General features: G+C 40.9%; 2 protein-coding genes across 2 annotated transcripts in view; one reads left to right on the top strand and one right to left on the bottom strand.

Annotated features, from left to right (window-relative positions):
• The window catches only part of LOC138022094 (flap endonuclease 1-like), a 101438-nt gene extending 76105 nt beyond the window's left edge, over nucleotides 1–25333 (bottom strand). Inside the window, exons 1-3 of the mRNA XM_068869119.1 lie at nucleotides 25196–25333; nucleotides 11565–11667; nucleotides 4973–5032 (exon numbers count right to left, since the gene is read on the bottom strand). Of these exons, the coding sequence (XP_068725220.1) occupies nucleotides 4973–5032; nucleotides 11565–11667; nucleotides 25196–25277 (245 nt within the window). The 5' untranslated portion in view covers nucleotides 25278–25333. The remainder of the gene's footprint in view (nucleotides 1–4972; nucleotides 5033–11564; nucleotides 11668–25195) is intronic.
• Nucleotides 25334–25376: 43 nt separating this feature from the next.
• LOC138018543 (U4/U6 small nuclear ribonucleoprotein Prp3-like) overlaps nucleotides 25377–26555 on the top strand; it is a 20843-nt gene continuing 19664 nt past the window's right edge. The window contains exon 1 of the mRNA XM_068865212.1: nucleotides 25377–26032. Within this exon, the coding sequence (XP_068721313.1) occupies nucleotides 25472–26032 (561 nt within the window). The 5' untranslated portion in view covers nucleotides 25377–25471. The remainder of the gene's footprint in view (nucleotides 26033–26555) is intronic.

Genomic DNA, 26555 nt, shown 5'->3' with positions numbered 1-26555 from the left:
CAGACTCCACTACCGGCACCACACAAACAGCTTATTTACAAATCCAACACATACATGAAACAATGACAGAGCTCCAGACCTTCACTGGAAGATGTACCAATCACAGTCTTCCCAGCCTCCAACATCACAACTGATTTGACAGACCATTAAATCTTGTTTCTACTAACTAACCTATTAGGTCAAAGACATGAGTGCTTATATGATTAACTGACACAGCACAAATCAATTGCCCCTGAGGATGACTTCTTCGCAGATTATCAAAACATCTCACATTGTCACCAAAAACAGTCCTTCTCAGGACTATTACAGTTTCAGTTAAGTTGAATTGAAGGAGGGCTTCCTTTATCTGGAAGTGGATGAAGATTCCTGTAAGTAGCACAGAATGCTCTTTGGAATAATGAACATCATCAGCAATGACAGAGTAGTCCACTGAGCACACTATTGATGGCTCAAAAGTTATGTGCTCCTGTGACACCAAGACTCATTGGCCAGGTTATTATTTAAATCTGCTGGTGTCTTGAAAAAGCAGTCAAGGGAAAACAGCCTCCCACTTAACTTTTTTCACTGTCAGTGAATGGCTGTGGATTATACTCTTGTTCAGCAGCATTCTTTACCTGTTACAGTACTGTGCAAAAGTACAGTGTAATGCAAGTGATTTCTGACGAAATTCCTGGCTTTTTGCAGCTTTTCAAGGAAATTTCGTTTGAAACACCCCACCCAAGTTCTGGAGTTTATGGGAATTACCCTTGACTCTGTCCAAATGCAAGCTCGGCTTCCTGAGGATAAGTTAATACGGACCCGCACCCTACTTTCCACATGGTCCTCAAAAAGGGCCTGTGTTTTGCGCGATCTCCAGTCCCTCATTGGGTCTTTACGGTTTGCTTGCAAGGTTATCTCACCCGGAGGCCCCTTCATGCAACGCATAACCAACCTAACCCACAATGTCTCCAACCCTGGGCAACTCATTTACCTTAACAGAGAGTTCAGGAAAGATGTTGTCATGTGGCAACTTTTTCTTGACCACTGGAATGGGGTCAGTCTGTTTCTCCCCCCCTTCACCGAACAATCCCCTGATATCCATCTTTATACCGATGCTGCAGGTTCTATTGGCTTTGGAGCCTTTTTCGATAATCAGTGGTCTCAAGGTTCATGGCTTCCAGGTCACCACCTTAACCCTGTCACTGGCATTAGCATTACCTGGCAGGAGCTTTACCCTATCTACCTTGCCTGCATGCTCTGGGGCCCCATGTGGGCCAATAGGAGAATTTGTTTTCGTTGCGATAACCAAGCAACCGTCACTATTCTATCCACTAAGAGCTCCAGAATTCTCCGCATCATGAACCTTGTCCGTTTAATCACCCTTTAAACCCTCCTCTTCTACTTTACCTTTACCTCCAAACATGTGCCTGGAGTCGACAATGGCATTGCTGACAGCCTGTCTCGATTTCAGATGTCCCGCTTTTGCCGGCTTGCACCACATGTATCGCCAGTTCCATGCCCGATCCCTCTTTTCCTGACCAAGGTTTGACCGTACAGGCCGCCACCTATATCTTCAAGTCCATCGCCACCTCAACTCGTCGGACATATTCCACCGGTGAGCGCCATTTCATTCAGTTCTGCCTTTCCCACAAGCTCATTTCCCCTCAACACCCTTTTCTACCTGCCCACGAGTCCACCCTGATCCATTTTGTTACTCATCTGTCCAACACAGTCTCTTACGGCACAATTAAAGTTTATCTGGCAGCAATCAACAATCTTCACATTGAGTTTGGCTGTCCCCTGGACCTTTTCGGCAATGCCAGTCCTTCACAAAACTTTGAGGGGGATCAAACTTTTCCATGGCACTGCAAAGAAGGCTCGCTACCCGATCACCTCTTTGGTTCTCCATAGAATCAATACTAAGTTACAACCATTTCAGTCTTCCGATGTTGACTCTTCTATGCTATGGGCTGCATTTACCCTTAAATTTTTTGGCTTTTTAATGGCAATTTCGACCCTCAGTCCCATCTTGCTAGAACCGACATCTCTTTCCACCCCAACATCCTTCACCTGTTTCATTTGACATCGTAATCAAAAAGTCAAAAACTGACCCTTTCCGGGAGACAGCCAAGCTCACTATCGCAAGGTCATACTCAGACGTATGTGCGGTCACTGCTCTGCAAGATCATTTGCTCCAAACTGCAACTCGAGACCCTGGCCGGCCACTCTTCAGATTCTCCTGTGGACTCAATCTCACCCGGACTTCACTCACCAACAACTTAAGGACTCTCCTAAACCTCTGCAACATTGACAGTTCCTGCTATGCCTCTCACAGTTTTAGAATTGGTGCCGCTACAACCGCTGGAGCCGCTGGCATTCCCAACTGGCTAATCAAAAGTCTGGGTCGCTGGAAATCTAATGTATACCAAGTTTACATCAGGACCCCCAAGGAAACACTATGTAAAGTCCCCCAGTCACTGGCCTCCTACTCCTCCTGTTAACAAATCCCCCAGGAATCTTTGAGAACACTAGAGTGTCTCATTGACATTTGCGTTCAGTAATGTACTATGGCAGTTGCTTGGATAAGTTTATCCTATTTTTTCGTGTAGTTCTAAACCTATAGTGTTTCCACTTATGGCCCCAGCAATTGTGTTTGCATCCATCCCAATCTTGGTCACGTAGATCTGCGTTATCCCCCCCCCCCCCAAACCCATTTCTCTCAGGTGTTTCGATGTACCCGCCTTCCATTCCTCTGTTCACCACATGCCATAGGTGGAATCACTATCCTTAGCTTAATGCCATATTTCCCTTAAAACAGACCCAAAACAAAAAAAAAAGCCTATTTGGCCTCTTTGGGCCTTCGGTTAGATTCTCTTTCTTTGGGCTCTCTGCCCTTGCAAGTCCACCTTGGTCTATGGTAAAGGACTACCCTACCAGAAATGTTTTGTGCGAGGGACTTTATCCCCTCCAGTCTTTATGTAACGCCCATTGGTTTGGGTTCTTTCCGCTCATGTCATGGTTTTGTATCTTCTAAACGTAAAGCGTTTTCACCCAAAACAAAAACAAAAAACAAATTCAAAACATAACAAATAACAGGAACAAGGCCCATTCAACACTTTGGGGCTCTCTGTGACATTCTCGCTTGGGGCTGTCTGCCCCTTTCAAGTTCATGTTGTTCTATGGTTAATGAGTATTTTGACAGCAATGTTTTGCGCGAGGGTCCTATCCCCTCCAGTTGAATGTTTTGTGCGAGGGTCCTATCCCCTCCAGTCTTTGTACGATGGCCACTGGTTTTTACAAACAAGGCCCATTCGACCGCTTTCTGTGACATTGTCTTTGGGCTTTCTGCTCTTTTCAAGTTCAAGTCATCAGCCTTCTCAAAACCGGCCGGTCGACGGCTCAATGAGCCACCTCATCAGGAAGCTTGACCGTCTCCTTCCAGTCAGATAATGTAAGACACAACACATTTCTATCTCGAACGTGAAGTCACTGGAGATATTATAAAAGCTTGAAAAAAGTTTGTTTGACATACAAATTTGCGTCCCCAATATTTTTTTGCGTCGTGCACATTTAATGTTTATTTAACTAACATTCCACTATTTCTTATCAGACTCCAAGCAAGTGTCAATTCCTATACGTGAAATTTTGTCACTTTAAATCCCCCAGATTGCACTAAATTGCATCTGTGAATGTCTAAATTTTAAAAATTCCCTAAGGGAGCATGCCCCCAGACCCCCCTAGAACCTTGTGTCCTTTGGGCACTCGCTTTGGTGCCTTTAGCGCCAAACCGTCTCCACTTTCCTTATGACCTGCTCCCCAAAAATATTTTGAGAAGGCTGTGTCATACTACGATTAATAAGTATTTAGACAGAAATGTTTTGCATGAGGGTCCTATCCCCTCCAGCCAAATGTTTTGTGTGAGGGTCCTACCCCCTCCAGTCTCTGTGCGATGCCCATTGGCTTGCGTTCTTTATGCTCATGTCGTGACCCCTATCTCCACTCGTGGGTTCTCTCCTTTCACCCTTTGGGCGGGCAATGTTCGCTTTTCGCTATTGCAACTCATAGAGATGGGGTCATTCTTTCTCCCTGTCAAGTGGGAGCAAAACCACTAAATGGGCTTCGCACAGGGCACTCGTCGTCTATCTCGGCGTTTTGGGCGGGGAATTGCTGCCTGCGGCACCCCTTCAGCCCTGTGCTGAAGCCCCGTTAGGGAGGGGGCATATTGTTACTCTGCTGGACTGGGTTGGGACTTGGCCCCAAGACATTATGCCAGCAACTATGCCCGCCTTGCAATACAGGCATGAGGCACCCCCTCGGCTAGGTGCTGAAGCCCCGTTAGGGAGGGGGCATAATTGTTACTCTGCTGGACTGGGTTGGGACTTGGCCCCAGGACATTATGCCAGCAACTATGCCCGCCTTGCAATACAGGCATGAGGCACCCCTCGGCTAGTTGCCGAGGCCCCTCACCCGGTGGTCCATACCGGCGGTTGGTATTATCCGCCCCTTGCCAGTACATTCCCTGCCCCTTGTTTACACCCAAGTTGTGTCTATTGTCTTTTATTGCACACCTAAGCATTAAATAGAAATATTGTGTTTTTAAATTGAAAATGTCTTACTTTTGTTTTGAAACAACAATAAACAAGCCTAGGGAAGCAAGTCTGGACAGACAGAGGATTACATAATGCACGGTTGAGTTTGCTGCTTCTCTACTGTGCTGCAAGAACTTTTTTCCTTCAGCTACTCTAGCTTTCCTTTCACATCATAGCCCAGTGTTTGATTTGATCTGCGTAATTTGCAGTCCAAACCTTTATTAGTAGAACACTTTTGCGCAACAACAAAAATCACAATGTTGTCTTGTACCATGCAAGGTAGTACCAATGCAAAGACACAGCAACTTTTGTGAGTTTCTTTGAAGGATACAAAATCTTGCTGCAGGTGTCCAAATTTATCTGACGTAGTGCCTTAATTAGTGGTTAGTCATTAAGATACTTACACAGGTTTGATTCCATTTTCCACCATCCTGATTGTTCTGTAGAACATACCCATCAAATGGCTAAAAAATCAGAAAAACACAATTAAGTTGAGCAACAACAGATCGGAATACAATTATAGTGAATACTGAAATCTCTTTTGGATTACAACATCACCAAAACTTAGTCTTCAGCAGCATGACTTAATTAATCTTTCATAAATGGATATCCACAACCGGCAAGTGTAAAGTGCAGACTGGACTCTGCAGACCAGTAATCTGCAGACCAATAAGTTGCAGCTCAGTAATCTGCTGACTAGAATCTACCTACATGTAGTATTGATTCAGAATAAAATGTGACCCTCCACGCAAAAAGGGGGCTTATCCAAATTTCACGCTATGGCTACTTTCACAGTCCTGGCCATGAAATTGTAAAAAATTATTGGAATGCGCGAGTGTTGTTTTCCTTTTATGCCGTGAAAAAGGTCACAGTCACTGTGAAAATATTTCATGCCGTGAAAACAGGTCGTGAAACAAAGTGAACTTCTTGCATAAACATCAATCTGTTACCCTGAACATTATGCCACCATTGTCACCCCGCCTGCAAAGGTTTTACTGCAAGCATTATTGGAAGTCTTTCTGAATCGGCTATCTTTCAGCGAATTGCCAACTCGGGATTGGAACATACTCTTGGCCATCCTCACCAGTGGGCTTATAAAAAGGGCCACTCAACTGAATTATTGTTGGTAAAAATGATCGAAGACTGGAGACGGGCACTCGATAAAAACCTTGTAGCTGGTATCGCCTTTGTAGACTTTCGAAAGGCCTTTGACTCTTTTTCTCACCATGTCCTGCTGGAAAAGTTGCAAGCAGTCAGTGTTGCAGGCGACTTATTGTGCTGGATTAAGGATTACTTAGCTGACCGCTCTGAAGTTACAGTCATAAATGGATTCCAGTCTGAAACCTTACCCGTGAAGTTTGGCGTGACATAGCGATCTGTTTTGGGACCTACCCTTTTTTTCGTTGTTCTGCAATGATCTACCTGACATAGCTGGAGTTAGAGAATGCAAAATTCAAATGTATGTGGACGACACGACCATCTACGTGGCTGAGTCAACTCCTGACAAGGTTGTCGTTGTCTTAACAGCGTCCTCCAGAAGTTGTATGGGTGCTGCTGCCGTAATCACCTCATACCCCACTGCGGTAAAACCGAGTGTATGATCTTAATGCATGGCCAGTTTGTTGGGTCGTTGCAAGCAGTGTCATTAGGGAACAGTGCCGTCACTCAAGTCAAGTCTACTAGGTGCGTAGGCATTCAGCTTGACCGTGATCTTAATTGGAACGTTCACGTTAAAGAGTTAATCAAGTCCTTCACACAAAAACTGAATCTTGTTAGGTCATGGCATATTTTACCGATTTCAGTGAAAGCTGATTTTTATTTTAAAGTAATTTTATCATCTGTCCCTATGGTTTGGTTGTATGGTTTGGGGCTCCTGTGGCAAATGGCTCTTTGATGTGCTGGGAAAAAACAGACATATGTGCCACTAAGACCATCTACAACCTGGACTGGTATTCACCTAGCGACCACGTCCTAGCCCAAAGCAACTGGTTTACTATTAATTGTTGGTACGAATAGATTGCTTTCAATAGCACACGACTGCTTTTATGATTCTTCACCTACTCCTATTAATTCTTCTTCTTCTTGGCGTTGATCAGCTTTCACAGATTTCTCATACCCTGCGATCAGGCATTCTTTTTTGTCCTGAGTGCCAAGACGGTGACAGCGTAGGAAAACAAAAGTGGCTACAGTAGATTATTATCATCATGGTGTGACTGATTTTTGAACAATGTGATCAATTTCACGCCGTGAATATTATTCTTACTCCCAATTTCATGGCATGAAATTTTACTCTTAATTTCACGGCATGAAAGTTTTCACTGATCATTCATGGCATGATTAGTTTCACAGCAAGAGTGAAATTGAATTTCACGGTGCACCATGACCATGAAAAAAATTCATGCTTTTCAGTGAAATCCATAAGCCCCCTTTTTGCGTGAAGGGTCACAAATTTATTATTAAAAACTGAACTACGCATATAAAATTTCAAGCATTTTCATTGGCTTGCCAGACACAGGCTATCATATACCTGCTGTATGTAATATGGTCAAGGAACGCATCAGCAAGCATTTTTGAAAACATTTTTGCAGCTCTAAGAAAAAATGGCAGACAAAAGCCTTCTTGGACCGGAATTGACCGAGGCAGAAATCGATGCTTTAGTCAACAATACATGGAAGGGTTGTTGATCCTGGAGTTTTTGATAAAACAATTATTCTACGAGGGCTTGCTGCACATAAAATGATTATAACCAACTTGGCACTACATGCTTCGTTGGTTGTCTAAGTGTATCACTTCATGTCCAGTGCACCCTCATAGAACAATGTTAAATTTTACCATGTAACTTGACCCCTTATTACAGTGGGACTGGGAAAACCGTGAACATCTGAAATATGTCAGGAATGTTATTTCTGTCCAATCACACGTCCGAAATCCACTCGCTAAACCGCAGTGTTTACTGTTGTTAGGGTGGCAGGAATAGTGTCAGCCTTTAGTTTTTACAGGTAATTGGTAATGATTTAATTTGAGAAAATTCTGGTCGTTTAATAGCTAACTTGAAAAAAAAAACTGGGGAAAATCAATTTTTCTAGCCAAAGAAATGTCCTTTCTACCTTGCAATATCATTTTAAGCAAAATTGACCTATTTGATTATTTTGATTACGAAGTACCATTAGGGAATGTTCACGAAAACTTGTTGGGGGGACTGATGAGAAATTTCTACTGTCTAAACAATTTGCAGGACCCCTACTTGCTGCATTAAATGTTTTCAGGGACCCCCTTTTAGTATCCCTAAAATTTGACTCACCCCCTACCTCATGGCCACAAAAGAAGTCAGATCTATGAACAAGGGAAACAAATAAGCTTACGGCAAAAACAGAAAATTGCCTCCAAAGAGCATAATGATCTGCTAAGAAATGCAGAAAAAAGGCAAGGCAAACAAAGCCTTTAGAAAGCCAGCTATCTCACTGATACATGGCACAACCTACATGTAACAGGTGCTCAAGAACAAAAAGATCCCAGGCCTGGGACAAGCCTACCTTTACCTCTCATCAGTCCCCACTTCCCTCAATACTGTAAGTTTTTGTGAATGCCCCCTTAGGCCGACTAATATAATAAGGGCTTTTGGCACATGAAGTCCTCAAACATGATTGGCTTAAAACCAATAAGCATTCCTGACATATTAATTTTCAGGTGTTCATGGTTGTAATTGTTTATTATCGGAGCAGGCTTTTTGCTCATATAATATTTAATAAAAAGTCTTTATTCGTCCATAGTCACATAGCCACAACATACGTGTGGCTTTACATACATGACAACACAATCTCATCAATTAAAATAAGATCAGGTACAATTAAATAAAACAAGACGCTTTTTTAAAGCGTTTACTCGGAATACCAAGTGGCGCAGAAGTAGGGTGATACATTTTGGACGAGGTAGTTTTTGTGACTTCTGCACATGACGCGTAGTCACTATTGCCATCGTGTTAGTTTTTCCGAAAATGAGTGTGTAACAATAAAATACACTTCGAAGCCAATCCGCATACGAAGAGTACCAAAGTTCGGACTCTGCAAACAGTACGATGAATTGCCGATAGTTCGCGAGGACGAACGAAATGTTCGGGTGCCCCGTGTTCACAGATGATGATCTGTGAAGAATACGGTTCTGAGGTGAGGTTTTAATTCTTACAACAGTTCTTTAACGTAGCTTTCGTAGTTTGTTTCTCACCGACCAATTGAGCCCGTTTACGCATTTAATGAAGATGCCATTTTCGAGATAAACAAAGCTTTGCAGTAGCATGTAATTGTCAAACTATAGATGGTTTCACAGTGAGATCATCAAATTAGCAAGGTCTTTTGAATTGTCATCTATAGGAGGTTGAAGATACCCGCAAAATAAATCTTTTCCCAAGTTTCCAGTTCCATGACATCTTTCAAGTTTCGAAAATAGAGTATTTCGAATTTCCTAATTGTCACCTTACGTAGCTTATCATGCTGACACCATGATACCAAGCTACAGTGGAACCCTGTTAATACGGTCATCAACGGGCCAAAAAAAATTGGCCGTTTTAACAGGGTGGCCGAATTACCGGGGGTAGGGTGAAATTCATGACTAAAGGGCCTCAATGACAAATATTGCATTTGCACTTCCAGAAAAACTTTTCTCTTTAATAAACAACAGGAATGTACGTACAGTAATTGTATAAAATACTTGAAACTTCGTACAGTAGGTAAAACGCTTAAAATTGTTAAGTGTACTGTACGTTCTGAGCCTAAAATCAAAACAAGAACAGGCCCAGCTTACTATGCTTCTAAAAAGCGGAAGCCGCCAATTACCTAACCGAAAGACTTAAGTATCAATCATGTTTTTGTAATCCCTTCGCGATTTGCCTTACTGGATTTTAAAGTAGTGTCAAGATCATGTTTGTAATGAAAACAGGGAGGAGTGTTGCTGACAGTACTTTGTAAAGTGAATCGGCTGTTCGATTACAGCGGTAACTAACGAAGGTCCATGAAATAAACATGTCACAGGCGTTTGGCGTGAGTGGCCGAGTTAACGGGATGAAATTATAGAGGACTCTACTGTTTGGGATTTAAAATTGTGGCCATTGGCCGTATTAACGGGTGACCGCATTAACAATTTTCTATACTTGAGAATGTATGGCCGTTAGGCGGGCTTCCACTGTATTTTGATTGAAAAAAATATTTATCCCTATGAATCTAAGCAGTTTGAGCCTTTCAAGTACTAGTACATTAGGAGATGTGTTCATACATTTTATCTCATGAGCGAAAAGTAAGCGCTTTTAAGGCAAAGTAAAGTCCACTTTGATCCACCTACACAAGTAAAAGTTGTGTGATTTCAACGCTTCTACAAAGAGCTCAGAAACGATGTACCGCACAGATCTGAGAATTGGAGGTGGTGTCTAAATTTGTTTCCCGCAACATTCCAAGTTATTGGCCTTTTTCATCGAACGTTTCGAATTAATTTTTTGGTTGCGTGACAGTGAAAATGGTCGAAAAACTATCGATATGGAAGCTGTGGTGAATCAATTCCCACAATTCAGTCACCCCTATTCACATGACAGAATATTCTACTTCCTTTCCCCTTGCACATCTCTGGAGTAGTCACATGCGCCTCTCGAGCGCCTATCTTTTAATTTGCCAAGTACGAAACAAAACAAGTAAATGTTTCTGCAGCCAGTTGCTCATCCATAACAACGCAGATAATGTACCGGTGAAAATCGCTTAACGTTTACAATTGCAAATAAATTCAACAAATGACATAGCTATAGGGGTAGTATGTCTTGGAACTGGTTGTTAGAATGGAAATTATGTGGACGTTATGCCTGGCGTTATGTCTATCTTTGCGGGATCTAGTATGTAGCGTGATATCTGGTTCAATTGTAATTAATATGGGTAAGTGAAAAACGGTATTCATCTGCCACGATCTGCGAAGGTTCCAAATTAAGAGTGTTGTGAATAACGTGGCCAGGAACATGAACATCAAGAAACTAACAATAAAAATAAAAAATAGACATCGGCGGATGATGTTCGTACAAAGAACAGCTGAGGCAGAAAGAGACTAAGAAATCTCGGCCATTTATAACATACCGCTGCTGGAAGTTCTGTACTGGCGATTTATTCATGTTGTCAACACTCACATTCCAATATTTTTTACAATTTCACGGCCAGGACGGTGAAAATAGCCATAGAGTGAAATTGGGACAAGCCCCCCTTTTGCGTGAAGGGTCACATTTTATTTTTAACTAAGGAAATTTTTTTTTAACCAGGTAATTTTCTTTAACTAGGTACATGCTATTAAACTGGGTAAAATGTTTCTCTCTGGTGCTATGAGAGACCAACAAATTTTAGTGATTAGGGTCAAATGCTCAGTTTAGTGATTTGGGTTACTGAGCACTTATTTTGAATGGTTACCTTTCATGTAAGGTTATGGACACTGCCCGCATTTTAGGAATTAGGGTAAAGCTTTCAATTTACATGAAGTGATTAGGATTATGCACTGTTGCATTTGAAACAGCATTCCAGGAGGTGTATAACAACTGCAGACCACATACTGCAGACTGTCTACAAACATCACTGATAAACAGTATTTACATGTAAGTCTAAGCAGCCACTTTAAAATGGTTAGCTCTCAATAACTGTGAGTTAGGATTAGTCTGCAGTCAGTGTGCAAGTGTCAGACACTGCATTCCAGGGTTAGGAATTGGCACACATTGTAGTGATTGCGGTAATCACTTATTTGAAGTGTTAAGTCTAAAACAACCCAACGTTGTCTTGGTCATTGGGTAAAGAATATTGGTTCATGGTTATTGCAAGTAAAGCATTTTTTCACTTGTAGGATCAAGGGGTTAGATTTTAAAGAAGCTGTGGTACTGTGTCGGTGGGAAAGTGAAATATAGGTTGTAAACTCCCATTCTCAGGTTTAATAAAACTCCCCAAAGGCTAAAAGAATATTACTTTGTAATTGTGTTGCTGCTTTTACCTAGTAATCTCGCCTGCCTCATTTGTAAGCTGGCTTCCATCTGATCTCACTGCTATGAGAAACTGGTAAATGCTCATGGAAGCATCAATTGCAATCTTCCTTCCTAACAAATGGAAAAAAATCCATAAGAAAGAAACTCTCAGCTCTGAATGAAACAGATGGTACAACAAACTTTATTATTATTATTATTATTATTATTATTATTATTATTATTATTATTATTATTTTATTTCATGGATGTTATACTGTTATATTACACTGGGTAGCAAGTCACATCCCAGGATTTTAGGTGTCTAGTACCTTCCTCAAGATTCTCAACATTCCTAGCAAACAGGCTCTCTGCAGGGCTGAGAAATTCAATGCATAATCTAGTTGTTCTTGATACTTTTCAAAGTCTTTACTTACAGAGTCCAGCCTTCACACTTTTGCACCCCCAGATCTCACCAATGTCATACCGCAAATCATACTACTTTTTAGAGGACGGAAAGTTAACTTTTTACATAGCTCCCACTGCAGTACTGAGGCTACTTCATTGGGAGCTATGTAAGAAGTTCAACTTTCTCTCCTCTGAAAAAAATATTATCATTATTAGTGGAGCTCCGCATGCGCCCGGAGCACCATTGTTAAGAAAATATGGTAACCCATCAATGCGAGAAAATTTGGTTTTATAGCCATGACGTTATGAACGTCCACACGCCCACCCCTCCATGTATGCCAATGTGACTAGTATCAAGATAGTTTAGTGCATACATCTTTGATATTGGACATCCATGTTTTGATCAATTGACACCTGTCAAAACAAGGTTTCCGCTGACCAGTATCATGTGACCATATAAATTGACACCTGTCAAAACAAGGTTTTTGCTGACCAGTATCACGTGATTATATCGTGGGCACAAGCTTAGAACTCACCGAGGTCAGCTAATTTTTTGAAGTTGACTGCTGATCCAGGTACTGGTTTTCAATTGGAGTGCAAACTCAACCTACATGTAGGTTAACTCACTCACCTAAAAATAAGTGAGGCTTCATTTTTCGCATGCTTTCTGTGGCTCAACGCGGCTACATGACTATGTAACATCAACTATAAATCTTACACAGTCAATGCTCTTCATGTTCAGGTGGAAAACGGTTTGGAAAATGTTTTCTTTCTGCCTTTTCGTTGGTTTCAATCCAGTTTGACATATCATGATAGCTGTGGTCCACACTGGCAGCTACGCAGTTATTCAAGTCAAGCATCGGTGGGATATAAACTTTAAGATGAGTGTTTATTTTTAATTTGCTTAGAGCTGTTCTTTCCTCTGTATTGCAATTTTTAGCATATCTTTAGAAGCTCTGATAAGGTTACGTGATGCCTGGAGGACCTATGACTAGAACAGAAACGAAAGGAGAGAAAAAGTAACAACAAAACAGAATACCAGTAATAGCTCATACTTGTTGGAAGAAGTTACTCCACAGATTCTTTCCTTGGGCACTAAACCGTTTGTTATTTTAATCGGTTTTTACTTTGTTCAGGAATGAAACTCGAATTTTTATTGACAACTGGGAATAAATAACAATTATCTGTACTATTTTGGACACAAAGATAAAGTTGAATTGTTTGTTTGTTTTGCTTTAAAACGTGAGGGAACAAGTGCTTTTTAATCCATTTGGCCAACTGGTTTTCGATGTGCCTCGACAGTGACAACAAAATTTTGCCCTTATTATATATATTATAAACACATAAAAGAAATGAGCTCTCGTAAAATTAGGGGGAAATTTCACCAGCTTGTGTTTTCAGAAGTTTGTTTAAAGCACCTAAAGGTAATTTAGTGTTCCTTGTTCCAAGCGAAGCGGGCGTGTTTCAATGAAATAAATAAAAATGTGAATGATCTCCTTTTCACTGATAAAGTGGAATAAATAACATCAGTAAAACTCTTTTTTTTTACCTTAAACTGACAAAGTTTTTTATGGTTTCTAATTTTAGCATGATTCCTATTTGCTGGGTATTGACAGTTATCTCTGAAATGGCTTTTTTCCTTTCCATTCACTCACTGAGGGTGTGCTTGTTTTCTTTTAAAACTCATGGGGTTCAACAAAAGATCATTGCCAAACTGGTGAATTCAAAAGTAAATTTCACTTGAAAAACCGATATCACAATCATCGCTTTGTGATTCATTTGGGCGCACTTAATTTGGAGCCTCACTCTGTTGTGTCGTTCCTCACCCCCCTTTGTTTTTTTTTTCTTAATTATTTTATGTTATCTTTTCTCTTAATTATGTTATCTGTATGTTATAAGGGTGGAAGCTAAGTAAATAAATAAATGCGATGTTGGTTTTTAGCGTAAAATTTACCATGGAATTCACTAGTTAGGCCATGAATTTTTCTAAAGAAGAAAGCAAAGAAAAAGATTTAATTATTAAAGCAGCAACCAGAAACATCAAAACGCGAACAATTCGAAACTTTTTATTTTCATTAACCCTACAGGCAGTAAGATTAAATAACCAGGGAGATCCACTTTTAGGCTTGGCTAAATCTATATATTATCATATTATAACATTTTCACAGTCCATCATAGTATACTGGGTTAACCCTGGGAGCAAGTTGCTACCTGCAACCTCAGGTCCTAGGTCTCCTTAATGTCCAACATGCTGCTAAGAATCCTTGCCATCCCAAGTAGAGCAGTTTTTTGCAGTACCTCCACCAGTATCACTATTCCAATCTTTTCCAAAAATTCCTTTAGTTTTTTTGACAGTCCTCAGAGTGCCAACGACTACTGGGGCAACTTCCAGTTGTCTTAATGTCCACATTCTTATGATTTTTTAAATATTGGACCACACTATTGGACCACACTATAAATGAGTTCAAGCCTCTGCCAAATTGGCGAGTTAAAATGTAAATAAACTAAGCTGCATGCTTCTGTCATGCAACCGAGTATTACCATATACCTCCGGTATGTCAGTTAGTAAACCGCATGTAACTGGATTCCAGGCAGTTGATTAAAACCTGGCTTCTAAATAACAGAGTGTGTTTGACTTGTTTTTTCTGTCATCGAAACATGGTGTCAGAAGTAAAGATCTAGGTCAAAAAAAGGCAGTAACCGATCGTCGATCTCTTCAGAAACATGCCTGACACGATAGAAGCACCACAACCCTCAACTTCGCTGAGTTTTACTTCAAATTTTCCCGTACCGTCGCCGATGGTATGCCAAGGAGACAAAGCCGCAAACTGGGAGTTCTTCAGACAACAATGGGAGGACTATGACGTTGCTACAGGTTCAGACCAACAAGACCCTAAAATCAGGTTAGCAACGCTACAATCTGTGATGGGGAGAGAATGCATGCAGATTTTTATGAATCTAAAACTAACAGACGAGGAGCGAACGGATGTCAAGACATGCGTCGAAGCACTCGAAGCACATTTCAAACCTAAACGCAATGTAGTGTATGAGCGTTATGTATTCAACATGTGTTCACAAAACGCCGAAGAAACTGTGAATGAGTTCGTAAACCGCATCAGAAAAGTAGCGTCGTCATGTCAATCCGGGACTCTCACAGAAGAACCTATACATGACAAACTCATGCTAGGAATTAGCGATCAATCAACGAAGCTACATCTACTCAAGGAAGAGGATCTTACTCTAAACAAAGCCGTGAACAATTTGCCGTTCTAGTGAAATTGAAGTCCATGAAGGCGTCTTCGAAAGAAGTTGAAGAGGTACACGCCGTCCATGGAAAGACCCACAGAAAGTCAAACAAAGCGCGCTACGAAGGACCATCAACCGGCCAAGATTTCCCGGCCTTCGGCCAAACATGCAACCCGTATGGGGAGGAAAATCACTTCGCCTCAGTTTGTTTATCTTCAAAACAAAGCACATGTGATGTTCGCGCAGTTGACGAATCTGATGCAGAACCTGTCGACAAATCGGACGAAGAACCGATATTTCGCATCGCAGACGTGTCTTCAGTCAAAGCACAAGGAAAACAGCTCTTTGCAAGACTGAACTTTCTAAGCAATTCCGACCGTTTAGGAATGCAACTAGAGTCTAGAGTACCAACTAGACACAGGAGCAACATGTAACGTCATGAATTACGACAACTTATCCAGAATCACGCAGACTGGAAATCTGCTTTTACAAAGCTCCAAGGTCAAACTTCGTTTGTTTGATGGATCGTTGATGAAGCCCATCAGAGCCACATCATTGACAGTGGAAAACCACAACAACCCAACCATGTATTTCAAGTGATAGAGGCCAACAATAAACCCCTACTGTCTGCAGAAACTTGTCAGAAGCTCGGACGTATTCAGTTGAATATAGCTCCACTACACAGCATCGCAGAGACAAACACGCCGCTCAGCCACGAGGAAATACTAAGCACATACAAAGATGTATTTGAAGGCTTAGGACACATCAGCAACGCGAGCTTTGTCGATAAGGCGATCCAGGCATCCCTCCTCTCTGGTCTATTTGCATATACTTGTGATCTAGTTCGTGCTGTTGGATCTCCCAGTTAACAATAGAGGTACATGTAATCAGTTCGTACATGGTATTTAATAGACATGTTATCGGTTGGTGATCTGCTGCTCCTGGGTTTTCTGTCTTAGGTATTAAGGCTGTTTTTCCTTCTACCAACCATTCCCGGATTATATTCCAGGGTCATAGGGTTGTGGCTATCTTGGTTTACTTCCTTATCCTTGTATTTAAAGTGCGGTTTAGAGGTGAAATGGAGAAATGATCGAACTAACAGCCTGGGATTCAAACCGCGACCTCTGTGATGCCAGTGCAGTGCTCTTATCAAGTGAGCTATGAAGCCACTCAGTTGACAGTCAGTCAATTTGTTGGCATGAATATTTGTGACGCGTCTGATACTTGTCCTTCTGCTGTTGTCAATAGTAAGAACCAGGCTTAATTAAAAGCAGCCTGTAAATGATCATTCAACAAAAATAAAGCTACATTCTTTAATTGTCTTATTATTGTAGGATTCCTGCAGCCCCGCATGGATTCCTGCAAATTCCTACAAGCACCATAATCGTTCATTATTGCTTTATAGCATTGAACCACAATTCTATGTCATCTGCATCACTACCCCAGGGTGGTTAGACACATGCCCATAGTCATTGTTTTTCAGTAACATACAATGTATTGGTATACATGTATATACAGTGCAGCTCGGAGATAAGCGAACCAAAAAATATATATGCAAAAAAACGCACATACCGTACACAAAACGCGTAAATGCATAAAAAAAAAGCGGATGCGCGTTAACACATACGCAAAAAGGCTCATTAGTATTTATGAGCTCTCCTTGGATCGTGTGTATTTTGTGCACCCCTCGACCGACACATCGGTCGACATATCAACCGATACTCGACCGACATGTCGGTCGACGTATCAACCGACAGTCGGCCGATATGTCGACCTCGATATGTCGGTCGACATATCGACCGACATATCGGTAGTCTATCGGTCGATATGTCGGCCAATACGTCGGTCGACATATCGGTCGATACATGTATGTTGACCGATCCATCGGTCGAGTATAAGTCGATATGTCGACCGATAGCCTACCGACGTTCCGCCCATACTTCACTGCTGCTTGCGTTTTGGTGAATGTGACCAAGGTTAGAACTTCTGCCGAGCAGCGCAGAAATCCCTGATCTACTCCCCGCTTCTCAGAGGCTTTTTTACTTAAATCTGTTGTTGTCAATCGCACAAAAGCGAACCAAAAATCAATCGAGCCCAATGATGATTTTCCACGTGATTTTATTCATGATTGTTTTTTACGTTATGGCCTTAAAGCCCCTGTGGGAGAGCTTCAATAAATGTATGTATGTATGTACGTATGTATGTATGTACGTATGTATGTATGTAATCTTACGGATAAATTGACACTGAGGCTATTAGTTTTTAACATTCCCGTGTCTCACCTGGAGGTAATGGTTTGTTGTCCAAAAAAAAGGGGGGGGAAGGGGGGAGAAATAGGCCCCGCCAGACCGTCTGGTGGGGCCTATTTCGAAGTACAGGTTAGAGTACATGTGGAAAACAAGGGTAGCCTCAGTAGAATTATTTAACAATAACAACAAGTACGACTCGTTGCCAGGGCAAGGCTGGAATGCAGCCCCGTTCCATACCAGAAAAATCAAAGGGACGACGCCAGTGAAGGCCAGATAGCACGACAGCTATGGCGGTGTGAAAGTGTTGCTTAGACGTGAATTCGTTTTTATTTTTATTTTTTATCATGATTCTGTTGTAAAATGCTTGCGTAACTCTTCTAAATTTTAAGTCGTGCAGTACCCCTCCCACAGGCACGGTAATGTAACAATAAAAAAAAAAAACAGCGAAAACATCAGTGCAATGCATGGGCAATTTCAAGAGTTGTTTGTCTTTCATCTGTTCTATTCCAGCACCTTGTTATCCTTCATCGTCCTTATCCTCTCTCCTGTCATCTGTATTTTGTGTATATGGAAAGAGCTCACTGAAGTGAGGCCTGAACGCTACTCTGTGCATGTGATGGATGAAGAACGTTCTCTGATCGACAGCATCAGGAACTTCTTATGCAACACCCAAGGACAGAGAAAAATCTCTGACCCGGGTGGGAATCGAACCGACGACCTCCGGATTAGATCACCGTTGCTCTACCGACTGAGCTACAAGGCCAGACGGGAGCAAGCCATATTTTGTGTCTGGCAGTATTTCACTTGTGTGTCTTGCTTAACAACGACTGAAATTGCAGCACCTGATCCGCACTTAAAGCCTTCAGAAATTTTTGAGGTTGACCAAAAAAGGATGAAATGCTTATAGCTTATATATCTTACACAGACAGTCTAAGCTTTTGGCATATATTAGAAGACAGTCGACCGATAAACCACCGACAGTCGACCGATATTCCGCCGACAATGAATGGTCAACTCATCGGACGACATATCGGTCGACATATCGACCGATACTCTACCGACATGTCGGACGACATATCGGTCGATATGTCGACCGACATATCTCGGTCAACATATCGGCCGAGTGTCGGTCAATACGTCGACCGACATATCGGCCGAGTGTCGGTTGATACATCGACCGCCATGTCGGTCGAGTATCGGTCGACATGTCCACCGATATGTCGGTGCACAAAATACACATGATCCCTCTCCTTTTGTCTTTCTCTTGTTGCCTTGTCTTTGTTTTTTCTCAATCGTTTCCGGTGTGGCAAATGTGAAAATAATTTGTGTGTTCGCTGGTTGGTGCGTCACTGAAAGAGCAAAAAATCTCACCATTCTTATTCTCATGGCGCAAAGTCCTTCTGGCTAGATATTTGTGTTTTAAAGCCCCCCCCCCTCCCCCCCCAAAAAATGACCAAGCTTACTTTTGGAGAAATATAAACCTATCGACAAACGGCACACAAGAACCTTTTTAACATCAAAATTTACATGAAAGCGTTGAGAGCGATAATATCAAAACAAACTTCGTACCGGTGCATCCGTTTAGTCGTAAACTAAAAAACACTACTCGTAAGCAAAGGGATCATCATTAGCAGCTTTGTACAGCCATTCATCATTTAAAATTGAGTATTTAACTCCTTCTGTCATTTTGGATGTGAATACTTAAGTAATGTGTGACGCTCACCGATAGCTGAAAAAATACAAACAACTTTGGCGTCCAAGGCCGGTGCGTCTGTTACTCGTTACATTTAAAAACTCTTTAGCAAACAGCTCATCATTAGCAGTTTTGTACAGAAATTCATCGTAAGGCTGAGAATTTGCAGCTTGAGTTGTTTTGTTGTAAATGCAGCAGCAAAGAATGAGTTTTGGCATGGATTTTCAGCGCAACAGTGAAGTCAAACACCGTTGCCGACACGTGACAAATACGATTTTAATTCATGTAATTTCCACATCTTCAGCTCTGTTGGGAATGATTTTCTGATTTCAACGGGTACAATGCTTTCACTTCAGACGCAAAACTTTTCTTCAAAGGCTCAATGGATGCGCTGATCACATATATTTGGTTTTTCTGTAAGGAAAAGTATTGGGTTCAAAATTTGGGCACGCGCCGGCGAGAGCTAGGCCATCGTGATGTGATTTGTCCCATGTGATTCGGGGCATAATTCGCTGATTCAAACGGTGAAATGCTCTCAGTTCAAAGAAAATATTTAAAAAGAACTTTTTACAATATGCCGATCGCATTTATTTGATTTTTCTGCATGGAAAACTTGGATTCTTTTTGCATGCATCAGTAAAAGGTTATCGTGAAATGACTGTAACCACGTCACGGCAAACACTGACAAAAATCATGGCTTCACTTTTTCGGGGCATAATTTGCTGATTTAATTTCGCTCGTCTTTCGAGACCTTTGTTGCATTTAAAGGGTATTAAACTTCGAAATAATGCCCAGCTGTGGATGTTTTCATCAGCGGCATTTACGAATCGAAATTGATTAGTAATCAAAGCGACACACATGCATATGTAAATTTTCGACTCGTCGGCAGTCACGCAATTAATTCTTTTGTCTTCGTAAACAATAACTGGAAAAGCAAAATTATGGTTGTGAATAACAAAGGCACAAACGCGTATAGATCGTTTTCACTGTCACGCAATAAAAAAAATAAATCGAAAACCATCCAGTGGAAAAAGTCAAGAATTCGTGATGTTGTAGAAGATAAATGAAGAAGACACTTCTCCAAGTTTTAGGCCTGTGCATTTCCTCAAACTTCAGATATTCGTCGAAATGTTTTGCAGAAATTTACAGAGCCCAGTATGAAAACGCCATGTTGGTGCACATCTGTGGTGCACCAATATGGCGGCCGGAAAATAGTGTCAACATCTGTTACTTACTTTGGCTATCTAGGCGAGTGATCATCTGTACTGAACAGACAGCTATTTACCTAAGCACTTTTCCTAATGCTTTAAATTCTAAAAAGGCTCAAAACCATGAGATAAATATATACTTCTCAATAAACTCGATGGTCGCCTCGTGTCACGCACCGCGATAACTCAGAAATTCAAAATGCTCTGGTTTCCAAACGAAGCACGCTATTGAGCTTTAAAATTGCAAATGGATACAAATTTACCGCCTCTTATGCCTGATGAGGATAAAACCTTTCGTGGCTCTTTAGTTTTGGATTTTAGAAAATAATGACGTCACGTGAAAACGATCTATATGATACGCGTAAAAAAAACGCGTATATACATGTATACGCGTATTGCATGCATTTATTTTGCATCTGCCTTGTTCGCTTATCTCCGAGCGGCACTGTACAGCTGTAAGACAGACATAACAGTCCACACAGGGATCACCAAATCCAAGCAAGATTTACAGTGCCATTAGCAGAGATGTCAACTCCTGAAAATGGGCTTTACTAAACACAGGAACGGAACGGAACACTGAACAGAATACACCAGCATAAACTGGAATATGCCAGAATGAGGCAGAATACATGTACATGTAACACCGAAATGAAACGAAACGAACAAGAATGGTACCAGAATATACCAGAACGAGCTGGAATGACACCCAAATAAACTGGAATATAGTGGAATGAACCTGAAAATGCCAAAATTTGGTGTTTTTGTTTAGACCCAACCGATTTTCGGTTGTGTCTGTCAGCTTTTTTTGTGTCATGTGATTTCCTAAGGGAATTGCACATGTTTTTGCCTTTGGTAAGATCTAGAGCACTTCGGACATAAGAAAAATTTGACAGGTACATGTACATGTATGTCCGTCGCTAAATGAATTATTTGTTGTGATAGATAGATAGATACTTATTATAATCACATTGCAACCTCACAGTTGAATTACACAATTATTTACAATTTAAAATTATAAATACAAAAGATACAATAAAAAATGGAATTTTAAATCCTATGAGTACAATTGGATGAGTTATAGATCATTACGATAAAATTACTCGTTCTGTGCTTCTTTGATTAAATAATGTATAATGAAACTGTCTCTGAATCTGTTAGTTTTAAACACTGGTTTGAATTTACGTTACGCGGTCTACAATGTATGTAAGTTATGATTATATTTACAGATGTCGAGTAAGAGTTTTTTGAGTTTATGGTCATTGTCCTTAATAATAGATTGGAAGACTCTATATTAAAGTTATCTCGTCTTCTAGTCGATAGTGAGCATAGATCAGATTTGGCCAAGGCTTGTTCATAGGACAGTTCAGGATGGATTATTCTCATTCCTCTTTTTTGTACAACCTCTAGATCTAATTGGAAAAGAAAAGGAAAATACCGCATCTTGCATTTGAAAGGGCCACCGAATTGAGGCAAAACGTTTATTTTAAGTCCTCTTACATATATTTATAACTCATTTTGCAACCTGGCCAGTACAACCTTCACAGGGTAGGTACAAAAGTGGCGAAAGTCATAATTACTTCTAAATTATTTCAGATTGACAGCAAATATCATCTTATGGCATGGTTTGGTGTTACTATTGGAAAGCCATGAGGTTCACCTGCGAGCACCCAAGACCATTACATATGCAGCTTTTCTTTAAAGGGAGTATGCCTATCTTTTGTACCGCTGAGGGGGAACTTTCCTTTGCCTGTGCAGGTGTCAATTCAATTCAATTCAATATCTTCATTTAAAGAGGGAGATGTAATAACCTGTTACAGTTTTCTAACTTACGACCCTCTCCAAGCATTAACCCTCCCAACCATGATACACCACAGAAGACAGACCACAACACCGGGAACTACATGCCCTACTCTTTACGACAAGTGTGCGGGTTCTTTTACGTCCCACAGGATTGTGAACATTGAAGGGTTGTGAGATGGGACCTTATCGTCCTAACCATTTGCAGATGTAATTACAAAGGCAGCACTTTCTCCTCAGTTATTTAAAGACCCTGAGTGTTGGTCCAGCCGGAGTTGAACTCACGACCTCCCGCGTAACAGCCCGGTGCTCAACCAACTGAGCCACCGGTGCGCGGTGTAATGGATGAAAGAGACTGGAATGATGCATGTTCGTTTGTAAGTGTTTGCTTTCCTGAACTACATTGTAGTCTCTATCCCCAGTCCTAAACTCTGCTCCTATTTTGGTTACACAGGACTGTGGTGTACTGGACTGTTAATTTTGGCGTTGTGTTTTGAAAAACCTAGGAAGTTTAATCGTTCTAAACTAGTAGTAATTACTATGTGTAAGCACAATTAGTAGAAATCACAACAGCGCCTTTCTTACATGTAGGCTTATTTGCAACAGTACACCATGGTGATCTGTTCATTGCTAAATAATTTCAGTAGACTGTAATTAAATAACTGACAACGGATTTTGAAGAAAAATGAGGCCAATGGCTTGAAAATCTCGCTATTGTTAAGTTGTGTTCTAGTGCTTATTTTCTGGTAAACAACTGGGCAAAGAAGACCGATTTACATGTAAAGGGAGTGTGAATACTTTTGGAAAAAATGGTGACGGTGTACCGTGATCACAATGGTGATGTTCATTGTTTTCACAAGCAATTTTCTACAAGTCAATGGGTGGAGTCCTTTATCTAAGGAAATATACCAGTAAATATAACTTTCTCTTTGCAGAGCTATAATTTCAATTCATATTGAAAGGCAAAACAACAAGACAATTGATTGTTAAGTAATAAAAAAAGTACAAAGACAAATCATTTAAAATAGTACTTGCAATGCAACCTTATGATGAAACCAACAACCTTTTTTCTACATACTCCACCAGTGTAAGAGTGTACTTACACACCAAAAAGAGAACATTTACTGTTGTACGCTATACATTGTAGAGCTGAAAACGAGTTACGGTAATAACTAATACTTGATATATACCACCATGCCTCTTTCGGATGATTATGTCAGTGTCTATTCTTTTACAGGTAAAAGTCCCGTCTCTTTTTCGCAGGAACCTAGCTGACACAGGGAATGAGGTGCCTTCTCAGTGTGTTACTTAGCTCGAACTTAAGCCCTCTTTTTGAGGAACTTTTTAACATGCAGGAGTGTTCCTATTTTCTTTGTATATTGTTTCAACCGTTGCTGTTGAAATATCACAAAAATCAGCAACTTTACGATCGGAAAGTCCTTCAATTTAACGTGGCTTCAGTAAAAAGCTCTTGGCCGTGTGACGTTTAATATCGAAACATGGTTCAATTAAAGGCCATTATACTTGTGCAGCTTTTCGCAAGTCAACTCTTTCTATCAATTTTAATTGCGAAAGTCCCATGAAAGCAACCGTTACAGAATACATTAGTAATGGCCCTTTTTGTTATCTGAATTGCATCAATCAACACCCAGACAATCTCTGTCATAAATAGTTGCAACACTTCGCTTGAACAGCAAGTGAAGAGCATCAAGCTATTACCCGTAATAACATACCCCTCCTCCTCCCTCCCATCAATGTTGCATTTACATTGTACCGGTTGGTTTTTGCACTCCAATCCATAAACATCAGAATTGAAGGGGGAGAGCAGGCAAATTGCCGTCTGTGTTACAACATTTGTGACCGAGACTGTAGACAGTGAATAAATGAGTATGCAGAATAGAGAGACTGACAGGAAAAAAATCAGTTTAAAGGGGAAGTAACAAGGCTAGGAACAAGTCACGAAAATTTTGTTCTCACAAGTTGCAAAGTGGTCCACTCACTTTTTGTTCCGTGGAAAGAAAAGAAAAAATATGTATTCGTCACGTATATACCAGTATAATATTTTTTATCAGTGATCGATCTTTTTTGTGTGCTTCTGACTCTTCTTTCTTCAAACAAGGAAACACTGCATTCAGGTTCGATGGCATTATTGCCAACAATCGGGAAGAGAAAAAGAGTTTGCGTGAATCTATTTCCGTATATCTCCATCACGTGTGGGCCTTGGGCAGCCGGCAAGCAACAACGGTAATAACTTTGTGATTGTGATTGGACAATACACGGCTGACCTGTCAGACTGAAATAAAAACGTTCACAGGTTTTCTGACTTGCACAGTGAAAGCCGCCTGTTTCTATTACTACTTTATTTGTTCATGAACAAAAAATATTACTTCCGCAGCATATAATTATTCATTTAGCAACGGATGTACCTGTCAAATTTTTCTCATGACTGAAGTGCTCCAAAGGTTACGAAGGGTAAAAACACATGCAATTTGCTTAGGGAATCACGTGACACAACAAAAGCTGACAGAAACCGAAAATCGGTCAGCCTTAACTAACACACCAAATTTTGGAATTTTCAGGTCCATTCTGCTATAATTTTTATTCCAGTTTATTTGGGTGTCATTCCGGTACCATTCTTGTTCATTTCGTTTCATTCCAGTGTTTTTCTGCCTCATTCCAGCATATCCCGTTCCGTTCCGTTCCTGTGTTTAGCAACGCCCCCTGATTATTGTATTTTCTGGAAGGTGCTCTGGGTTGTTTAAATAAAAAATTAAAAAAAAAGGTTTCGGGGGGGGGGGGGGGGAGGGGAGGGGGGGGAATCTGGGGTGTTCTAGTGCTGTGTTCCGTGTTTCGGTGTCCCTATGATGCTACAAGCCATAAAGACAGAGATTGTGGTGGAACTGCTTCTATACGTCTCATTTCGGTTAAGGTTGGCGCTCATAATTGTGCAAACCAAACAAAATTAAAAATTGTATCCCTCCATGCATTTCCCTTCTGGTTGTAGATTCCTTTGGATTCGGTCAGAAATACAACCATTCTTTCCGCAATTAAGATACTCTTACCAAAATAGTTCTTTATCTCGTTTTCCTTTGATCCTGACGGAGCGTGATCACCAATTACCTTGGAAAGTCCGTGAATACCCATTTCGTAAAGCTCCCGCAAAGCCCGCCAAAAGATATCGCAGAGATCCCGTACATATTTTGGTCAGCGGATACGCAAAATTGGGAATGCGTAAAACGTATAAGAAACGATTTCAAAATGGTGGATGCAAGCACTTAGCAGCAGCAGAAAAGGTCGTCAATTTGTTGAACGTAATATATATCATTGAACCGAAAGACATGGCAGTTAGCCGAAGAGAGCTGGAAGAACTGAAGCCATGGGTTGAAGAAACTGTGAAACGACGTCTCGGTTTTAGCGAGAAAAGCGTCGTAAACGCAGCTTTGTATTGTGTGACAAACAATTTGGACAGAAGTTCATCTCGAGAGAAGATGACCTCGCTTTTGGATGATCTAGCCCCCCAGTTTGTAACAGACTTATTTGAAAAGTTATCTGAGTTAAAGAGGAGCAAGAATTTCAACTCCGGAAAGAGCTCTCTGTCCAAAAAACGAACATTGGAGGATGTATTTGGAGATGATAATCAGGACGACCGTGGAGAGTCATCTCATCTTAAAAGTAAACGAAAACAGAGCAGGTTTGACGCATTGATGGATGATAACATTCCCTTACCACCTGCAATGCCAGAAACATCAGATAGACCCACCCCAATGAGTAGCAATCAAATTAGTGAAATGGTTGCAAGTATGAAAAAACAAATCGAAGAACGAAAGAAACAATTAAATGTGATGAGGCAGGTGCAAACAACTATTCCTACTGCACAGCCAGTTCAGCTTACTCCTCAGGTAAAGTATTAGTTCTTGGTAATCAAATACAGCAAAACAAGATCATGCAATTGATTGAAAGGAGCACATACTCAAAGCCCCTGGCTTTGGCTGCTCTCATGTACTAGAGTCTGATATGTAATAATTAAGTGGAATGAATACATGTACATGTACTTCGGTAGGTCACTGCATACAGTACCGCTCAAAGATAAGCAAACCATCAAACGCATGGAAAACAAAGAGTTAACACGTTTGAAAAACCCAAACGTACTTGCAAACTTAGTCTAGTTTCTTTTCAACCCATTTGGCCTTATTTATTCATTTTCTCACCATTGAAATTGAATTGTGGTGTTGTTGTTATGTAAAAAGGCGAGAAAGCAAGAGAAGTAAACAATGCATGATCATCAGTCAATGATGCAAGTTGATTGTACAATACCGTGCAAAAGTTGACAGTCTCGACTTGATCCTCGCGAGGATCGAGGATCCAGATTCGATTCACTCAAAATCAAACTTCATCCTCAACATTCGATTCTTGCAAAATCAC

Source organism: Montipora capricornis, chromosome 10 (assembly GCF_036669925.1).
Source record: "Montipora capricornis isolate CH-2021 chromosome 10, ASM3666992v2, whole genome shotgun sequence".
NCBI classification, from domain to species: Eukaryota; Metazoa; Cnidaria; class Anthozoa; order Scleractinia; family Acroporidae; genus Montipora; species Montipora capricornis.
This window is presented reverse-complemented; position numbering and strand designations above follow the sequence as displayed.